This window comes from Phacochoerus africanus, chromosome 1 (assembly GCF_016906955.1).
Source record: "Phacochoerus africanus isolate WHEZ1 chromosome 1, ROS_Pafr_v1, whole genome shotgun sequence".
NCBI classification, from domain to species: Eukaryota; Metazoa; Chordata; class Mammalia; order Artiodactyla; family Suidae; genus Phacochoerus; species Phacochoerus africanus.
The window spans coordinates 171,656,675-171,677,267 of NC_062544.1; the positions used below are offsets into that span (position 1 = coordinate 171,656,675).

At 42.7% G+C, this 20,593-nt stretch overlaps 1 protein-coding gene across 2 annotated transcripts in view; it reads left to right on the top strand.

Annotated features, from left to right (window-relative positions):
- MED12L (mediator complex subunit 12L) overlaps window positions 1–20,593 on the top strand; it is a 352,961-nt gene that overhangs the window by 77,527 nt on the left and 254,841 nt on the right. For both annotated transcript variants that reach the window (XM_047784689.1, XM_047784699.1), the window contains exon 12: window positions 17,940–18,071. In XM_047784689.1, the coding sequence (XP_047640645.1) occupies window positions 17,940–18,071 (132 nt within the window). The remainder of the gene's footprint in view (window positions 1–17,939; window positions 18,072–20,593) is intronic.

Here is a 20,593-nt window from a genome sequence, read left to right on the forward strand (position 1 = left end):
GCAACGCGGGATCCGAGCCGCATCTGCAACCTACACCACAGCTCATGGCAACGCTGGATCGTTAACCCACTGAGCAAGGGCAGGGACTGAACCCGCAACCTCATGGTTCCTACTCGGATTCGTTAACCACTGCGCCACGACGGGAACTCCAGGTCTTTGTTCTTAAGCTTAAGTCATTTACCATCACCGTGACTGTTTCTCAAGCAGGAAGATGGGACAAAGTAAGGAAGGACAAGATGGAGTTTTCAGCAAAGAGGCTAAGAAAATATTATAAAAACATGTCTTGCAACAAATGGCTATATTTCCCTGTACTGCATAAAGGAACACTGTAGAGTTAACTGATTTTTCTTTTCAGCCACACCCCCTGGCAAGTGGAAGTTCCTAGGCCAGGGATCAAACCCACACCACAGCAGTAACCAGATTCATGGCAGTGACAGTGAGCCACTGGGGAACTCCATTAACTGATTTAAACTGTCTTTGATTTTCATACTGGCCTTCGGGAATGCATAGGTGGAAAGAAAAGATAAAACGACCTCCCCAAACCATTCCTTCTACCTTTATGTGAGCCTGATGTGAACTTGTTCCAGGTTATTCTTTTTAAGATAATTTGTAAGTTAGCACCTTGCTTCTCAAAGATAAGGTTCAAGATTATCTATCTATCTATATATCTGAATCACTTTGCTGTACACCTGAAACTAACACAACATTGTAAATTAACTACACTTCAATTTAAAAAAATCAGAAAAAAAAAAAAAAGATGAGGTTCGAGAGTGTTGATGCCAAATAGGAGATCAGGATGTTGAGTGAGGTACAGACTCTGAATGTGTTTTTTTTGTTTGTTTGTTTGTTTTTTTGTCTTTTGTCTTTTTGTTGTTGTTGTTGTTATTGTTGCTATTTCTTGGGCCGCTCCCGCGGCATATGGAGGTTAGGTTCCCAGGCTAGGGGTCGAATTGGAGCTGTAGCCACCGGCCTACGCCAGAGCCACAGCAACTCGGGATCCGAGCCGCGTCTGCAACCTACACCACAGCTCACGGCAACGCCGGATCGTTAACCCACTGAGCAAGGGCAGGGACCGAACCCGCAACCTCATGGTTCCTAGTCGGATTCGTTAACCACTGCGCCACGACGGGAACTCCCTGAATGTGTTTTCTTATGGTGAGTCTCAGTAGAAATGCTTTGTATTTCTGTTGAGCTCATTGATTATAAGCCTACCTAATTCTTTGTGTATTGATGCAGGTTAGTGTGTTGCTGTGTTCTTTAGTGGTAGAAACCTTACAGTCTTTCTATTTGTAATAGAGACTTGCTTAGATAAAAGGCCTCAGGAGCATGAAGATTTCTTAATACGTAAATGCGAGATATCTGGAAGGACAGTAGGGGCACCCAGAATTCAAGGTGCCCCCTTGGACTGCTAAGCTCCTTACACTAAGTGTGCAGTCAAGGCAGCATGGTACCCTGGTGAGAGGTCCACCAAAGCCACTTCAGTTTACATTTGACCTGGCTGCTTAATTTCCTAGTGGATGAACTGGCCAACTTTAGGATTATTTGCTTCATTCACCCACCGAGACTGAAGTTGCTTTCCAGCACCCCAAAAGGAAAACGATGAGTGTCTTACCAGGGGCAGAAACCAGATCTGATATTTTTGAATAAAATCCCACTGTGAGGTTCTCTCTAAGGCACGGTTGCCCTCAAAGCGGGTGCTTGAGATGAGACATTGGGGGAGGGCAAGAAGAAAGTATTAGAACTTATATTTAGATAACATTTCAAAAAACTATTTTATACTGTAAGCAGTTCTGTTTTGTCTAGGTTTTATAACGATCATCATTATTATGGTATTTTAGGCACAGAAGGTATAACTCAATATGTGTAGATTGAGAGTATTTACTAAAAGAAAAACAGCAAACTAAGCTGAGAGGGTTTAAGCATTGTTTGGAGCTCACTGTTCAAAGCTCCTTTAAAGGAACTTCTCGGCCGGGGCTGCAGGGAGGTGTTTGCCACTAGAGGGCGCCATGTGCCCAGGGCTGAGAGTCCTCGGTGCTCTAGTCACAGACTTCACTGGAGAAAATGTCCGTGTAGCCCATTCAAGAGTAATTATATTGAATGTTGACTCAACTCTGGAAAGATTTGATGTAAGTGAGTGGTTGCTTTGTGGTTACTATGCCTTTTTATGAGTAAGACAAAAACTACATTTTTAAACCTGTAATTCAGACTGGTCACCTTTTCTTAATCTGTCAGGAAGAGTAACTGGACATATCTTTCTGAAATATTTAACAATAAGTAGTTTTTACAATATTTCTGGAATTCGCTTATGAGCTGCAGAGCTGTTTTGTTTCCTAACCAGTCGTGCGATTTTGAGCAGGTTACAGACAAGTTACTCGTGCCTAAGTGTCCTTTCTTGTCACATTGGCATAGAACACATACTTGCCCTCTCTATCTCTAAGGAGACATGAGCACTTTGAGAATTCTAAAGCCCTATATATGTAAGTCTTAAAGAATTGTTACTGTTAATGATAATAACGTAGCAAGCATTATTAGTATTATTGTGGAAGAACCAGTCTGATGAGGGCATAATTCTCTGATAAGGAGAAGTTCTATAAAGTGGTGTGTAGGATTCAGAAACAGCTCACTTCTTTTTAATGCACTTCCCCTTTTTTGGTTTCATAATTTGTGTTAGGACTTAGATAACACAGTAGGTAGTAGAAAAACTGACCAACCCCTGCAGTTGCAATAAGGTTGAGGTTTGTGCTTGCTGAAGACATGTTTAGGTATGCCTGGGCCCCAGACTGCAAAGTGCTTCCCACGTCTGTTTGGGAAATTTGACCTTTACCCCCTGGGTTCCCTTTTCTCTGGAATAGCTAAGGGAAATCCAGTTCCCTCCATTCTCTGGTAGGGAGTGGGGAAAGCAGCTGTCTAGAGGACTCAGAAATCTAAGGTTCAGGCTGGTGTGTGTGATCATTCTCGGTATTTGGTGAAAGCCCGCTGAAACCATTATGCATGGGCATGAAGGCATTTGAGGGCTTGGTCCTGCCCTGTGGTTGGACTGTGGCCAGAGTGAGAATAGGAGCTGGCAGTGTGCCCCCTGTGGGGTGTGCCAGGCATGCGTTCACAGCTAGCCATGGAGAATGTTATTCCATTACCTGCCCCCCCCCCCCGCCCCCAGAGCCAGCTACTGCTTCCAAGTGATGGGTAAGGTAGAAAGTATACGTCTCAACATCCTCGATGTTTACTTATTCTAGATTTATGCTACTTGGGTTTCCATTCAGTATATGTGAGATATCAAAGTCTGTAACACTTAGAATGGGGCTCAGAGACTCCTGTCACCAGTGGCCAGGCAGGCGATATAAACTAGAGGTGGGCTGCTGTATACAGTCCCCCCAGAGGGTGAGGCCAAGGTCTCTGGGAAAGGGGGCTGCCCTTTCTGCACCGGATAGCCTTTCTCGGCTTCTGCTTGGTTTTGCAGACCCACTGTTGCCTGACCTTCCAGCATTTCAGGAGAACTTGAATGTCAGCTATCCCAGTCTTAAACCACTCTGCCAGCCAAGCAGTGTGTCTGTGGGCCATGTCCACTCAGATGCCTGTCACTCTCCAGCTCCTGGGAGTGTCTTATGCAGCACTCACTTACGATTGGCCCGTTCAGTGTTTCAGAACCATGTCTACTCTGCGTACTAGAGGCAGAGAAGCCCAGAATCCTCGTGGGGGCCGTGGGGACCTCCGGATTCCAAGCCCTGCCTGAGTCTGTTGCCTGGGACCCACAGGCAGGGGTCACCTTGCTGACCTCCTCTCTGAGCAGCAAGCCAGGGAGGTGCCCCCTCCACCTTCCAGAGCCCCCAGACCACTTCCTTCTGCTTGGCTTCTCTCCTGGTTTGTGCTGTGCTGGGCAGGAGGGAGGAAGCAGCTGTGGCTTTGGGTGCTCCCCAGGGGCATGGATAGAAGGGAAAGTTGAAAGGAAGCAGGAAGAGCTGCCTTTTCACTTCTCCCTCTGGTGCCGGAGGAGGCAGACTTTCTCCTGAGTAACAAAGGGAAAGGCCAGCCCAACTGTGCTGGTAACAGTGTGTGCCCAAACAGTGGCAGGTGTGCATTTCCTCTTCCCCTGAGGGCAGATCCCAGCCACCACACACCAGACACCAGAATACCGACTGTTTATTGTTTGCATTTATTTTCTGCATAGACCATTCACAGAGTACTCCCTGGACAGGTGCAATGAGTTCATGTGAGATTTCTGACTAGAAAGTCTGGAGCAGGCCTTTCTTCCGCTCTGGCCCAGGCCTCCAAGGCCAGACTAGCTCTACATCAGTGTGGCCGGGGAACTCTGACCACATGATCCGCAAGGCCAAACCTCAGTTTCTTCACTGCCTCCAGCATTGAGCTGGGCCTAGTGTGTCTTCCAGAGATGTTCACTAAATTGGTTTTTGGAGGCTCTTAAAAAAGCATCTGGGGAGTTCCTGTTGTCGCTCAGAGTAATGAACCCGACTAGTATTGATGAAGATGAGGATTTGATCCCTGGCTTCACTCAGTGGGTTAAGCATCTGGCTTTACTGTGAGCTGTGGTGTAGGTCGAAGGTGTGGCTCGGATCCCACAGCGTTGCTGTAGTTGTGGTGTAGGCCAGCAGCTCTAGCTCTGATTGGATCCCTAGCCTGGGAACTTCCATATGCTGCAGGTGCAACCGTAAAAAGGAAGAAAAAAAAAAAATGACTGGGTCCCTGAACTGGAAGGGGCAACCCTTCTGAAAGATTTGCCTCGGAAGGGTTGGGGTGAAGGCAGGGATGAGCTCTGTGTAATATGTCAGTTTTACCAGTGGATCAGGTCCAGATGTATAAGAGGGTCTGTGCAGGTGGAGGTGGGAGGGCAGCTGACAGGAGAGGTCTTGGCAGGCAAGTCAGTAGGTTAGTGCATTTCTTGGTGGTGTTACAGACGATTCAGTCACCTGGATGAGTCTCAGTTTCTTCCTTTGTGCACGGGGCATCCTATCTCCTGATGTGGAAATGGCAGGAAACTATATGGATAAAGCATTTCAAAATTAATAGTGCCTGGCTTGTAAATGGTTCTCAGTAAACACTAACTGCTACCCTTCCTGACTGATGGGTTTAGGAAGGCAGTGAGACCCTGGAGAGATGGCAGGAATGTGATCCTTTGGTTCCCTTCGGACTACTGTGGGGACACACATACACATCACACAGTCTGGTAATCCATAAAGCACAGCCTGGACCTATCAGACGTTTTACTTTCTTGGATTTTCACAGAGGCTTTACCCCCAGTAGGGGGCGGTTGGATGGGACTGGCCCACCCCAGGCCCGCTGGCTGCTACTACGTTGTAAGAGCGATCACCCTCATTTCAGTGCTTAGGTCTTTTCTGTTCTTTTTAAACATGTTTAAGAAAAAAAGAAGTCATTTTATTTTTATTGCTTTTTTTTTTTAAGGGCTATACCCCAGGCATATGAAGATTCCCAGGCAAGGGTTCGAATCAGAACTGTAGCTGCTGGCCTACACCACAGCCACAGCAATAATACAGATCTTTAACCCACTGAGCGAAGTCTGGGATAGAACCTGCATCTTCATGGATGCTAGTCAGATTCGTTTCCACTGCGCCACAATGGGAACTCCAAAAAAGTCACTCTTTAAAATGGGACTCAAGATGAGAGGGTCAAATGAGGCAGAAGTCAAGGAAACTAGGAAAGCACCTATAAGTGTCTTCCCATTGTGGTGCCTGTGGAGTTATTAATGCCGATCACGGCCCCGCCTGAGCTTCTTAGGTCTCGTGTTACTCATTTCCCCGCTGGACACCAGAGGAAGCCTTGCTAACCTTTTACAACTACTGTTTTCTTCTTTCTTAAAATAAATCTATTAGTAAAAGGGCAGTTATATTAACATGGTTGAGGGAGTGGTATGTCCAGACATTTAGACTTTGCTGTGATTGAGAAGGGCTAGTAATGAGTCCATTTCTATCATGGGTGGGCCTTTGAGTTTGTTTTGTCCGTCTTCAGCCTTTCCATGAGTACTTCCTAGCACTAGGCCTTGTTTCAAGAAATTTTCCCTGGCTGATGAGACACACGTTTAAAAAGAGATTTTTTTTGGAGTTCATGTTATGGCTCAGCGTGTGGTGAACCTGCTAGTATCTTTGAGGATGCAGGTTTGATCCCTGGCCTTGCTCAGTGGGTATGAGGATCTGGCATTGCTGTGAACTGTGGTGTAGGTTGCAGATGTGGCTTGGATCCTGAGTTGCTGTGGCTGTGGTGTAGGCTGGCAGCTTCAGCACAGATTCAACCCCCAGCTTGAGACCGTCCATATGCTATAGGTGTGGCCCTAAAAAAAAGAAGAAAGGAGAGTTTTTTTAAAATATTCTACTTCACAGATGAGGAAACCAAGGTTTTGGTAGGATAAGAAAATTGTCTAAGCCTTACTAGTAGGATCTGCTTCATATGGTGGCATATGGTAAACACCAAGTAAATGCCAATTAAGTTCTTGGCTGGGCAGCTTTGGTTATCAAGTGAGAGGAACCTAGCTCCATGTTTTAGAAATTTATATTTTTCTTCTTTTCCTCTGTCTGTTTCCTTCATTCACCCTAGAGAGGCAAGCAGTCAAATTTATTGTATTATACAGCGATGATTCTTGGAAATTAAGGCTGGTGTTTTAGTTACTTTCCATATGAAAGTCATGGCACTTTTCAAGGACTTTGGAGGGGTTTACTTTGTGGTTCTAATTCATCTCATAAATGACTTCTGTTATCATGCAATTACGTATTTCTCAGAACTTTTTTACTTATTGTTGGAATGTTGATGAGCTAACTGAGAGTTAAATTAATTTTTGGGCACAGTGCGAATTAATGGCAGTTGATTTAAATACGCAGAGGAATTGTTTTAATTTTTTATCTACCTCCTTTCCCTACTCAGAACTTAGAGTTGTGCTATTTTTAACTGCTGCTTTAAAGAAGAAAAGAACAAAAAATGGCAAGTCTTTTCTGCTTTCTTGGTGAATGTTTTGTTTCTTTGATGTCGTGAGACCTAAAGACCATCAACGTTGATTCTAAGGATGTGAGACTAGGAAGCTGCCCTTTTACCTGTCAAAAATCAGCTGTCTCAAATATCTTTTGGAAATGTACAAACGGAAACATTTGTATATACATATAAAGATTTTTTAAGTAAGAATACTATTTATATTTAAATACTAAGTCTTCTGGGTGTGTAGTTAATAAGTCGTAGGCTTATTACCTTATATGGGGATTCTGAGTGTTGGAAATAGTATTTATGACTGTGTACAATAGGATTATGTTCTGTTAGCAAATTTAGAGCAGTTTTTACCTTACGCAACTCTTGAAGTTCATCCAGGTCTCCGCACTGTGCCTCAGGTTGCAAACCATATGACTTGCTAATATCACTACTCTATGTATTATCATATTATTTATTGGTGCTGTAATATGAATGTGTTTTTATCCAGATAGGGCCATTTTGTTGAATGTTGATCAGGAATGATTAATTACATTTATAAACATGTCCTTTTAGTCTCAGATTAAAAAGCTATTGAAGAGTTTTATTCAGTATCTGATCGCAAGTCTTCTTCATTTGCTGTTGTTTACAGTAATGAGTCATTGATTTTTCTCATCCCTTTTATGGTACTGTTTTATAATGTAGTGTACTAAGACATTTCTTCTTTTAAAATAACAAGCAGTCTCAGCAAGTACCTTCTAATTTCTAAAGGAAGCCTGCTTCTCAGATGTAGTTGCCAATTATTTTTCCTTCTTTATTTGTTAAAGAATAGACCCGCATTTAGTTTCTAGAGATCATTGGGTTATTGAGCAAATGAAGAAGAAATGAATTAGACATAACCTCGTTTGTGCCCACCTTCTCCTAGGTAAGAAAAGTGTAACAAATGCCCCTTGTGTTGAGAATCTTTTTTTCATGTTTGGAATATCTTTATTACAGATGTATGGTAGCACCATTAATGGTGATCTGCAGGAGAATTAATAATGATTTTAGTTTACTCACTGCGGGTGGGTCCCCTGTTCATGAGGTCAGATGGGCAGTGCTGGCAGTTGAAGGATCCTTCTGATTTTTGAATTTTGGGTCCATTCATCCTCTTTCCTTTGTTCTCATCTTAGAAATTATTTTTTTCTTGTGATTTTCATACACGTAGTACATGAACACATTCCTGATATCAGGAATTCTCTATCAGCCCACAGCTCGGACCCTGTCCCACTCTTCTGCACAGAAGAGGGCATTTTGGCACGTGTCTCTGCTGTAGGGCCAGATAGCTTAGATTTGACTCTCGGGTCTGTGACTAGTGTCTTTGACATTTAACACGGTATTTAACTTTTGGCGTCAATTTGCTTATCAATCATAGGATTGCTGTGAAAGCATCACAATAGGGCAGACCAGATTACAAACACTCATTGTGTATATGTGAGCAGTGATCTCTGTGCATTGTGCTCCATATACTTTGGAACACTTTCCTGGGCATTTATGTGCATATATATGAACATGTGACAACTGCAACAGGTTGGAGGACATAAATGCGATTGCCTTCTACAAAATGTTCTGCATGTTTTTTGTTTGTTTTTTTGCTGTGACTGAGGCATGTGGAAGTTCCTGGGCTAGGAATCAGACCTGCAGCACAGCAGTGACCCAAGCCCCTATAGTGACACTGCCTGATCCTTAACCCACTGGGCCACAGGAAAACTGCAGTTTTTTTTTTTATGATTACTTGATATTATTCATCACTTTTTAGGTGTTTATTTTCTTTCAAGTCGTGGTATTTTCTGATTCTCTGGATTGGTAGGGTGAGATAATAATTTTATGCACACTGCAGTAATCTTGCCATATCCATTCAAGAGTTTTTCTTTCCAGTGGCTACATCTTTCAGATTCATCCTAAATAATGGCGTTGTGACCAGCCCCTTTGATTCATTAAATTAGACCGGGGAACTCTTTTCGTGTTTCTCCCTTAATCAACTGTTAGGTTTGTTGGATTAAATCAGTTGTTTTTTCCATATTAAGTAAGTGCATGTGTATGTCGGAACAAAGTGTAAATCACCCCTCCCCCATCCACCTTATTTTAACCTTTGGTTTCATGTAACCCAATATTCCTGTTACTCTTTGATTGAAAATATCTATTGAGGTGTTCCTGTCGTGGCACAGTGGTTAACGAATTCCGACTAGGAACCATGAGGTTGCGGTTCAGTCCCTGCCCTTGCTCAGTGGGTTAAGGATCCGGCGTTGTCGTGAGCTGTGGTGTAGGTCGCAGACGCAGCTCGGATCCCGCGTTGCTGTGGCTCTGGCGTAGGCCGGTGGCTACAGCTCCGATTTGACCCCTAGCCTGGGAACCTCCATATGCCGCAGAAGCAGCCCAAAGAAATAGCAAAAAGACCAAAAAAAAAAAAAAGAAAGAAAATATCTATTGATATTCAGCACTGTAGTAGATGCTGAAAATAAAACCATGGAAAACACAGATCCCTGCTTTATATGAGCATTTGACCTAAGAAGTGTTAGAGGAGCAGGAAAATCTTTGGTGATTCACTCCTGTGGTTTCTTTTTCTGCATGTCAATTAGATTAGAAGTCTGGCTTTCCCTAGAGAGGTAGAAGTTGGGGCCACAACAGTGGGTGGCAGTAGCTGGGTGGAGTGACACTGGGCTTTAGGCATCCTGGGATGCATGTGAATCACTTCAGAGATTTCCGTGTAATCATTTAGCTCCTTGTGCTTCCAGTGATCTTGATTCGCCCATGGTTGGAGGAGCGGAAAGTATTAGGTCTCCCAGTTCTGCTACTTTTTTTTTTTTTTTGTCTTTTTAAGGCTGAACCTAGGCACATGGAGGTTCCCAGGCTAGGGGTCTAATCGGAGCTATAGCTGCCGGCCTACACCACAGCCACAGCAACGCGGGATCTGAGCTGCTGTCTGTGAAGTACACCACAGCTTACGGCAATGCCGGATCCTCGAACCCACGACCTCGTGGATACCAGTTGGATTCGTTTCCACTGAGCCATAATGGGAACTCCCCAGTTCTGCTCATTTTGATCACTGTGCCCTGGGCTATCTTACTTCATCTCTGAATCTCAGTTTTCCTCTCTATAAAATGGAAATAGCCACACCTCCTTCAAAGTTGGTTGTTGAGATTAGAGGTGATATATGTAAAACACTTAGTATCTGCTCAATAAGTATTTTCAATTATTACTACTGCTATCACTGTGGTCGAAAATTTACAATTGCTAATATTATTAATGCCATGCTTATGTTTTAATTTCTCTCAGAGCTAAACCCCACATTGTTGACCTCTTGGGTGGTTTGGTGCTTTTTCTCCATGCCAGGACTCAATTTCTCTCTCTTCCTCTCTGTCTCTCCTGTTCTTGTATATCCCATTTGCCTGTGTGTGTAGTTATAGGCTGGGGGGTGCATGCTGTGGATGTTCACCCACTTCTTGCTGTCTGTAATAAAGCACCGACATGAAGAGTTGCCGGTTATTGCCCCTGAAGAGTCCAGCTCTCACAGTGTTTGGGATGGTGAAGTACTTTCCTTTAATTGCTCAGGGATGTGCCTCCCTTTCCTAATGGATATTTAAAGCTGATACCTGTGAGCTAAGTTGTGAAAGATGGAAATAAGTATTACAGTGCCATGGAGGAGAATGCTTTGATGCCAGAAGCCTTGAGAGAGGAGGCAGAAGAGCTCAGAGCCTCGCGGGACCCTGTGTAGCCTGGGGGAGGGTCAAGAATACCTTACAGGTTCTTTGACCTCAGGGTTGTTCTACTTCTTTAGTTCATTTCTCAAGATTTATCCTGTGGCTCAATTTCCATGAATTAGTTGGGTGATCTTGGACAAGTTATATAACATCTCTATGCCTTGTAAAGTGGGGATAAGAACAACTTAGCTCATACGTAGTGAAAATTAAGTAACTCTGGAAACACATTTATCATAGTGTCTGACTGTAAATTGAGCAAGCAGTCAATAAATAAATGGTAATTCTCTGTATTACTATCACTTGCAAATTTGTCAGCCTTTCTTTCTTAGTGATTTTGAGGGTAATTAAGTTCAAACGAAGTTAGTTTATCTTTTATATTTTCCATTAGAAGCAGCCGAAAAGATTTACATTTAAGGTCAGGTCAGGTACTTTCAACCTTGTGTTTTGTCTGCTTCGACCAGTTAAAAGTGATAAGACTTGAGTAATGACTAGAATAAGCAGTGCATATCACAGAAAAACTATTCTGGAAAATATATTTTTGATCAGAATAGAAACAGATTGTTTTATTTGGTCAGGGCTTGTCTCTTCTATCATCCAAAATGTTTTACCAGGCTGAACATAGAACATGTAACAAGTACCCGAAAGAGTGATTTGTTTTATCCCTTGGTTTAAAGACTTGCCCAAGGTCTTTACTGCCTGTCAGAGACCCACCTCCAGAATGTCACAGTGAAGCTGAGAGGACGGAGCACTGCAGTTAGTAACACCAGCCTTGAACCACTGGGGTGTTACCCCAGAAGAAGTAGAGCTGCTGTTCTCGGAAGAAGGGAAGGACAGTGGGTGGACGGAGCAGGCCTGTCTGAGGGTGGAGAACTTCCCTTCTTGAGAGGATTTGAGCTTTGCTGACTTCCCCTTTTCCGGGTGTGGCGAGCCTGTCCTGTCTGCCTTTCCTATTTCATTTTTTTGGGTTTTGTTTTGTTTTTAGGGCCACACCATCGGCCTATGGAAGTTCCCAGGCTAGGGGTTGAATTGGAGCTGCAGCTGCTGGCTTACACCACAGCCACAGCAGTGGGGGATCCGAGCTGCATCTGTGACCTACACCACAGCTCATGGCAATGCTGGATCCTTAACCCACTGAGCGAGGCCAGGGATTGAACCCACATCCTCATGGATACCAGTTGGGTTCCTCACTGTTGAGCCACAGTGGGAACACCTAATGCCTTTCCTTTTGCATCTTTAATTCGATATTGAAATATCACTCTTGGCCTGTAGAAAAATAGGAATAAAAACCCAGCAACCATCCCCCAAATTCCCATGGTTCCATTGCTGAAGACAGATTTTCTGGCCTAAGAATCATCTGTGTGAAAGACCTTTCTTTCCTTGTAAGGTCACCTGGTTTTCTCTGATTTGATCCTTTATGTGCCTCTTTGAAATTTTAGGAAGAGGTGCTTTGTCAGTTCTTGGGGCTGGGGGCGGTGAAGAGAGTGTCTTGGTATCATGCTCCACTGACACCTGGAAAACTCATCTTTTTATTTCAAAATAATTTCCTTGGGCTATAGTCTCACTAAATTATTGGAGCAAATAACATGGACATTTTAAAGACTCTTGTTATATAGTAGAAATTACCTCCAAAAGGGAAATACAATTTTTATTTCTGCAAAGTAATGCATGAAACTGTATCTAATACCTGAAGAAGGCCTGGTGGCATTGCATATTTATTGATGAATTAATAAGTTAATGGATGAATGAAGCTACTTCCTATTTTGTGGTACTTTGCTTCGGTGAGTTATCATTGAACTTTTCTCCTCACATTTTTTTTTTTTGTCTTTTTAGGGCCGCACCTGCGGCATATGGAAGTTCCCAGGCTAGGGGTCTAATCTGAGATATATCTGCTGGCTTGCACCACAGCCGCATCAACATGGGATCGGAGCTGTGTCTGTGACCTACACCACAGCTCTGGGCAACGCTGGATCCTTAACCCAGCAAGGCCAAGGATTGAACCTGAGTCCTCCTGGATCCTAGTCGATTTTGTTACCGCTGAGCCGTGGCAGAAACTACTTTCGCCTTTTTTCTTTTCTTTTTTTTTTTTTTGGCTTTTTAGATCTCTGCTGGGGCATATGGATGTTCCCAAGCTAGGGATCAAATCGGAGCTAGAGCTGCTAGCCTGTGCCACAGCCACAGCAATGTAGGATACGAGCTGCGTCTGCGACCTACACCACAGCTCATGGCAGCGCCAGATTCTTAACTCACTGAGCGAGGCCAGGGATTGAACCCGAAACTTCATGGTTACTAGTTGGATTCATTTCTGCTGCACCACAATGGGAACTCCTCCCCAGGTTTTTAATCTTGTTTTGTAGCCCTCCTATATTTTTCCATTTAACCAAGAACTCCTTTGCCGTTGTATTCCTTGAAGCTCAACCACGTGTTCTGCTTTTGACATGTTTAAAACTCCTTCAAATTAATTTCCTGTTGCTGCTGTAACAAGTTATTAGAAATTTAGTGGTTTAAAACAGTACAGATTTATGCTCCTATGGTTCTGGAGGTTATCTGGATCCTATTGGGGTATAATCAAGAGAACGTTTGGGTTGCCTTCCTTCCCCGGGCTCCAGGGAGATTTTGTTTCCTTGTATTTTCCAGCTGCCAGAGCTCGCCTACATTCTTTGGCTTGTGTCCTCTTGCTCCATCCTCACAGTCCACAGCATACCATCGTCAGATCTCTCCCTGACTCCTGCTTCCTTTGTCACATCTCTTCCTCTGACTCTCCTGCCTTCCCCTTCCCCTGATCAGCATCCCTGTGATTACATTGGGCCCGCCCCGATCCAGGGTAACCCCCCTTTCTCAAGATCCTCATGACACTCACACCTCCCACACAGTCCCTTTTGTAATTTAAAGTAGCAAAATCAGAGGTCCTGGGATTAGGATGTGGATATTTTGGGGGTGAGCATACGTCTGCCTGCCATATACTTATTTCTCCTTTTGTTCATCTCAGTCTTGAAATTTAACTCATTCTGCAACATTTTTCTTGAAAGGCACCTTCTAAAAGAAACATGTAATAATTCCCTTTAGTTGTCTTTCTCTGCTCCTCTTAAATATTGTTGACTTCCTGAGATCATCTTCATTTTCTTTCTTTAATGCATCCAGCTGATTTATAAACATGTATGTCTGCCCCACTTAACTGCCATCCCTGCTGTATTTCATATCTTGAGATACTAAATGACCTTAAATTTTTGCCTTGAAGTTATTTTGTTTTAAAATAATATTTATTAAATTCTGCTTAACAGTTGTTGTTTTAAAGAAAAGGAGCTTCATATTTTTAGAAATTTGTTTACAGGATGGGAATGCATTTCACCTTCCACATTTGAAGTCAGGATCTCCTGTTGACAGCTATTGAATTAATGTGTAAGATACCATCTGGCAGGCAAGTGGAAGTCATCCTTGAATAATTTTCTAAAACTTATTTAGGGCAGAGCAGTGGTAGGGAGCCGGGGGGAGGGTATGAGGCATCTGTGTGTGGGTGTCTCTGCCTGTTGAACGTGTCTGATGGGTGTACTCTGGAGGTGGTGTTTAGAGTGAAGTAAGTAGGGGATCCTCCTTAGTTTTGATGATTAGTGGAATCTAGAAAAGATCTCAGTAAAACCACTTGAAATGTGAACCAAAATTTTATAGTAAATGTAAGGGAAGGGGGAGAAGGTTTGAATGGGAAGTCGTCTCAGAAATAGTGCCAAAATGGTAAAAATTTACATGATAACATAATAATAAAATGCTTTATGACTCATATATATATATATGTATATATATGTAGTTTCTCACATTGCAGATACAGTTTGCTTTGAGTTTAATGTAATCATCTGGGAAGTTATAAATGGAATACAGCCAACTAATGTAATATCTTACTATTTCTTTTAAAATAGACACTGAACTTGTCCATTCCTCCATCCCCACCACACCAGTACCCTAAGGAAAGAGTGGCATCATTTGGCAGGCTATTTGAGTCCACTCAGAAAGGAGTGGACTTTTGCTTTTTGGGAATCTGTCGTATTGGAAAATACTTATTGGTTGAAAATAGATTTTGAAATGTATAGCCTTTTTTTTGGATGGGGGGAGCATGCCCACATCATGCAGAAGTTCTCTGGTTAGAGATCGAACCTGAGCCTTATCAGTGACAATGCAGAATCCTTAACCACTAGGCCACCAGGGAACTCCTGAAAGTTTTTATAATTAATTTCATGTATCATAACTGATATGAAGACAAGATTTCTCTGACTAAATTTTTTTTAATAATTTTTATTTTTTCCATTATAGTTGGTTTACAGTGTTCTGTCAAGATTAAAATTTTGTATTTCAAAAACTCAGTCTTTTAAGCATTGTTTTCTTGTGTTTTTCTTCTCTCTTTTTTCCTTTCTTTTCTTATCTTTAGGGCTGCATCTATGGCATATGGAAATTCCCAGGCTAGGGGTCTAATTGGAGCTGCAGCTGCCAGACACAGCCACAGCAACAGTGGATCCTTAACTCACTGAACGAGGCCTGGGATTGAACCCACATCCTCATGGATACTAGTCTGGTTCCTTACTGCTGCGTCATGATGGGAATACCTCCCCTGATTTTCTTAATTCACTTAATTCCTAATAATTACAAATTGAGACCACCACAACTCTAACAGGTAGACTGCAGGCCTGTCTGTCTTCAGGCTAAGATCTCGGGTGTGTATAAGCTGGGGGTAGTCAGTTCCTTATCACTTGTGTGACATGGAAGGTGCAGATGCCTAGGCTTACTTTCTCCTCCACACCTTGAGCACATCTTGTTGCTCTATGATCAGTTGACCTTTCTGCTTTTCCCTCTAGAAGGTGAACTATTTGAGAACAAGGGCCAGATCTTTAAAATGTTTGTTTCCTCAATGCCTGGCATATACTTGGTGCTTAATAAGTGCTTTTGGAAGTGAACTCTCTTTCCTAAGACTTATGTTCTGGCACATTGCTACCCAAACGAGTGGTCATATCTGGATGTGTTAAAAAGAAGTCTTTTCCTTATTCTTTTCTATGCATTTCTAGGTCAAGCAGAGCCTATTACCTAAGTTGGGTGAGTCAGTTATTCTTTTGTGGCATATTTTATTTTTTATTTTTTTGATGATGCAGAGGTAATTTAAAAAAACTTTGTAAGTGTAAATGTGATGCACATTGCTGACTAATTATTAAAAACTCATGGCAGTATTTTTAAGGTAACTCCTTTTTTTTCTCTTTAATATTCTAAATCTAAGCATGTGGTCTTTCACTGGACTGATTTGTATTTTAGTTTTTCTCAGGATTAGATCGCATCTAGGCACAAACTCCTCCCAGTTTGCTTTCTTTTTTAAATGTTATGTTCAGTGTTTATACATTTTCATTAAATTATTTTTCTTGTTTTAAATTGAGACCCAGAGCTCCTTTTAAGATATCTGCTCCAGGTAACATTTCTTTGTTTTATCATTTAGTGGTGTTAATTTTTTCCCTTTTTTGACTGCACCTGCTGCATAAAGTTCCCAGGCTAGGGGTCGAATCAGAGCTGTAGCTGCCGGCGTACACCACAGCCATAGCAGCGCTGGATCTGAGCCATATTTGTGACCTATATGGCTGGATCTTTAACCCACTAAGGGAGGCCAGGATAGAACCAATATCCTCAGAGAGACAGCATTGGATTCTTAACCTGCTGAGCCACAATGAGAACTCCTGATTTATTTTTTTTAATTTTTAAAAGTTATTTTTTTGGCCAAACCTGCGGCACACAGAAGATCCCAGGTCAGATTGAACCCTCACCACAGCAGGCGATCTAAGCCACAGCAATGACATTACCTGATCCTTAACCTGCTGAGCCACCATGGGGAATTCCCAACATTTCTTTGTTTTAAATCAGCATGTGTTTAACCAAAGTTAGGGTAGGATGAGTAAAAGTCTTGGAATAAACTGATTTTCATGTCTGAATTGTCTGATGATCAGGGGGTCTTATTCCTGGAATTCTTGAATGTCTTCTGAGATTCCACAAACCTTGTGAAATGCTGTGGTAAATGTATGTGTGTCTGTATATATTTTTTCTGAAAGTGTGCACATAGCTGTCATAATCTTAATGGAGTTTATGGATTCTAAAAAGTTAAGAACTTCTCACATAGCGTATAAATGCCAGTACTGTGATTATCCAGTTCTTCTGGCATAATGTTTATGCAACTGGGAAGACATTAAAAACTTGGAGTTGATATTCCAGTGTTTGGCGTAGATCCTCTACAAGGAGAGGTAAGATTGCGTAAAAGGACAGTCTCCTTGCTTATTTACTTCCCCAATTCATGTGGCTTGGTTTCCTGTGACCTTTCTTTGGCTAGTCTCATCCTGTCAGTGGTACCCATTTCTAGGCCATGGAAGCCACAGCCAGTGCTTTTGGGGCAGTGCTGAGCCCTACATAGACCTAGGCTACCGCCCTTTGTTAATTGGGTCAACTTGTAAGTTTTTTTTTTTTCCTTCTTTAAATTATTTATTTTATTAAAGTATAGTTGATTTTACAATGTTGTGCCAATTTCTTCTGTACAGTAGAATGACTCAGATATATGTTTTCTTTGTTTATATTCTTCCCCATCACAGTCTGTCCCAGGAGATTGGATATAGTTCCCTGTGCGATACAGTAGGACCTCACTGCTTACCCTTTTTAAATGTAATAGTTTGCATCTACTAACCCCAAACTCCCAGTCCATCCCACTCCCTTTTCCCTCCCTCTGCTTGTAAGTTTTGATGGTTGGCTGCCGTTTCTCATGGGCAGTGGGTTTTAATCAGCATCCCAGCCTCCCCTCTGGTTTGTTACTTCCAATTCCTCCTTGGACTGGGCAGTTTGATAGCCTGGCTTGTTAGAATTAAGTATTGACAGAGGCTGTGAGTGGGAGCCCGAGGGGTCAGCAGTGGAGTGAAATACTTGGGCTTTGTAACAGCTGTTCTTGATATTTCGTAGTCGGTTTCCCTTTCTGTTTCCTTTGCAATTGAGTTCTGGAGGATTGATGGAGCTAGGTTATGATCCTGTGTAAGTGAAACTCAGTTCTCTTGGAATTGTTACAGGTTCAGCTGTTCTGAGTAAGTGATTCCCTTCCTTATGACTAAAGTTTTACTCTTTTATGCCTTAATTAAAATAGATTTGGGAGCACTTTCTAAAATGATAGTGATAAAATATGAGAAGAAAACTTTAAAGCTTGACCTATTCAGTTGCTTGCATCCTAAGTCTCATTGGGTGAATGTTGCACATGAAATGGCTGGTACCCTTTCTGCTGGTCTTTAGGTTGCCCCCAACGATGAAGCTGTGGTGACACTTCTGTGTGAATGGGCTGTGAGCTGTAAACGGTCAGGCAAGCACCGGGCGATGGCTGTGGCAAAACTCTTGGAGAAGAGGCAAGCGGAGATCGAGGCAGAGGTAGGCTTGGTTTTCTTTCTGCTTGTCGAATGCCATTACTTAAACTTATTCTTTGGGTAGCCTTCTGTTTGTTACATTTTTTTTTTTTTTTCCTTGTGAAGGAAAAAGGAAGAATGTGCAGATTCACATAAGGATTCCATAGTAGGATGCCTCTAAGTGATGAAGCCAATAATTTGTATTCTGGACTAATTTGAAATTGTATCTTTGGGAGTTCCCGTCGTGGTGCAGTGGTTAACGAATCCGACTAGGAACCATGAGGTTGTGGGTTCCATCCCTGGCCTTGCTCAGTGGGTTAATGATCCGGCGTTGCCATGCGCTGTGGTGTAGGTCGCAGACGCAGCTCGAATCCTGCATTGCTGTGGTTCTGGTGTAGGCCAGTGGCTATAGCTCCGATTCGACCCCTAGCCTGGGAACCTCCCATATGCCGCGGGAGTGGCCCAAGAAATGGCAAAAAGACAAAAAAAAAAAAAAAGAAATTGTATCTGTAAAAATAAAACTTCAATATCTGATTTAGAACAGAAATCTCCCTTTGTGAGGTTAAGGTGCACGCACACACATACTTACATACATTTGGAGTTATATACATTTGTGTACATATATACACACAGGTAGTGGATCTGGAAAAACTTCTTGAGGTGGTTGTGACTGTGAGGTTATGGATGCCAATTTGTATTTGTTTTTGAGTTTGGGTTCTAGCCCCAGAGGGAGCAGTCAAAGCCTCTAGAGTAGATTATAAAGGAATAAACAGAGCTAACCTTGTCAACATCAGCTTTGTTGAAGGAAAACTTTTTTTTTTTTTTTTTGGTCTTTTTAGGGCCCCACCTGGGACCTATGGAGGTTCCTAGGCTAGGGGTGAAATTCAAGCTGTAGCTACAGGCCTACACCACAGCCACAGCAATGTGGGATCCAAACCGTGTCTGCAACCTACACCATAGCTTGTGGCAATGCTGGATCCTTAACCCACTGAGTGAGGCCAGAGATCGAACCTGCAGCTTCATGGATACTAGTCAGATTCATTACCGCTGAGCTACGACAGGAACTCCCGAAGGAAAATTCCTAAGTGACCTGCCTTTCTGCCTTTGGGGTCTGTTGGGTGGCTCTGGAACAGGCGTGTTAGGTGATCTGACCGGGCCTGTCACCCATCACCTCGACCACTCAGGGGCCTCCTGGCTCGCCTCTCTGCTCCACACAGCAGCCAGAACCATATTTTCAAAATGGAAAGGGAGCATGTTGTCCCCTTCCTGAACTCCTGATGGTGCCTTCCTATGACCCCCAGAGCCTCACGAGAGCTGTGCACCTGCCCTTCGCACCTCTGCTTGGCCTTCCTCCCCTGGTCACACACAGCCCCAGCTGTCCTGGTCCTCTGTCCCTACACACAACCCCACTTTTCTCCTGGGGCCTTTGCTCCTGCTGTTCCTTCCAGGTGGTGTACTCTGTTCCCCCATCTTCACTTGGCCATTCCTATTTCCAGGGATGTCACTTCCTGTCTGGCATTCCTGGCTCAGCATGGGCCACCTCCTCAGGAAGCTCCTCCATCACCACCTTGTCTACAGTTGGCAGCACCTGCCCCTCAGCCACTCTTCCTCACATCACTCTCCTTTACTCTCCTCACTGTCGTCTTTTTTAATGTCTGTTCCCCTCTGGAATGTAAGCTTGACAGCAAGAGCCTTGCTCACCCTGTTCATTGGTGTGTCCTTAACACCCACACTAGTGCTCAGTGCATAATAGAAGATCAGGAAATGTCTCTTGCATGCATGGTTGAGCACTTAGCTGGCTCTCACTGATAATACACCTATTTCCTATGACACTGTGAAAAAATGAAAAGGGAAGAATATTTTCATAGACATCGCCTATTGGGAAAGTATTGTTCACCAAATACAGAAGATCATGTTGTTGACATAGGGGCTTGAAGATACTGGTGCTAAGGTGTAAACCACATGGCCCCTTTTATAGTGGGTGAATTAGGAAAAGCATTTCATTGCTCTTTTTCTATGTATTTATGAAGAGAATATTCAACAGTGAATTTCAATGATTAAAAAATTTATTAACTAAAGTTAAATTCTTCAAATTTCATTGGTCTTTCTGGATTGTTTTTGTTGTATCTAATCCTCCCACCTATGTGTTGCAGAATACACACACACACACACAGAGAAACACATGTATTTACACTCAGAAGAGGTTTCCACATAGATTACTTTGTGATTTTAATAGGTGTAAATGTATCTGTATCTAAAAATGTGTTTTCTCAGAGATGTTTAAGAAACTTGATTTCTGTTAATCACTCACTACTTTCAAAATTTGACCTTCTTTATAAAGAGAGAATGGATTGAAGATATGTTCTATTTATATAAAGAGAATAATATTTTAATATTAAACATAGATAATGAAAATGGGATATCAAAAAGGGAGAGCAAAGGGATCAAAGGGATATCAAAAAGAATAGAAAATGAGGTTCTGATTGCTTCTAAACTATTTTGGTCCTGGTCTTCTAGTAAGTTCTGACATTAAGAATGTAGAAGTTG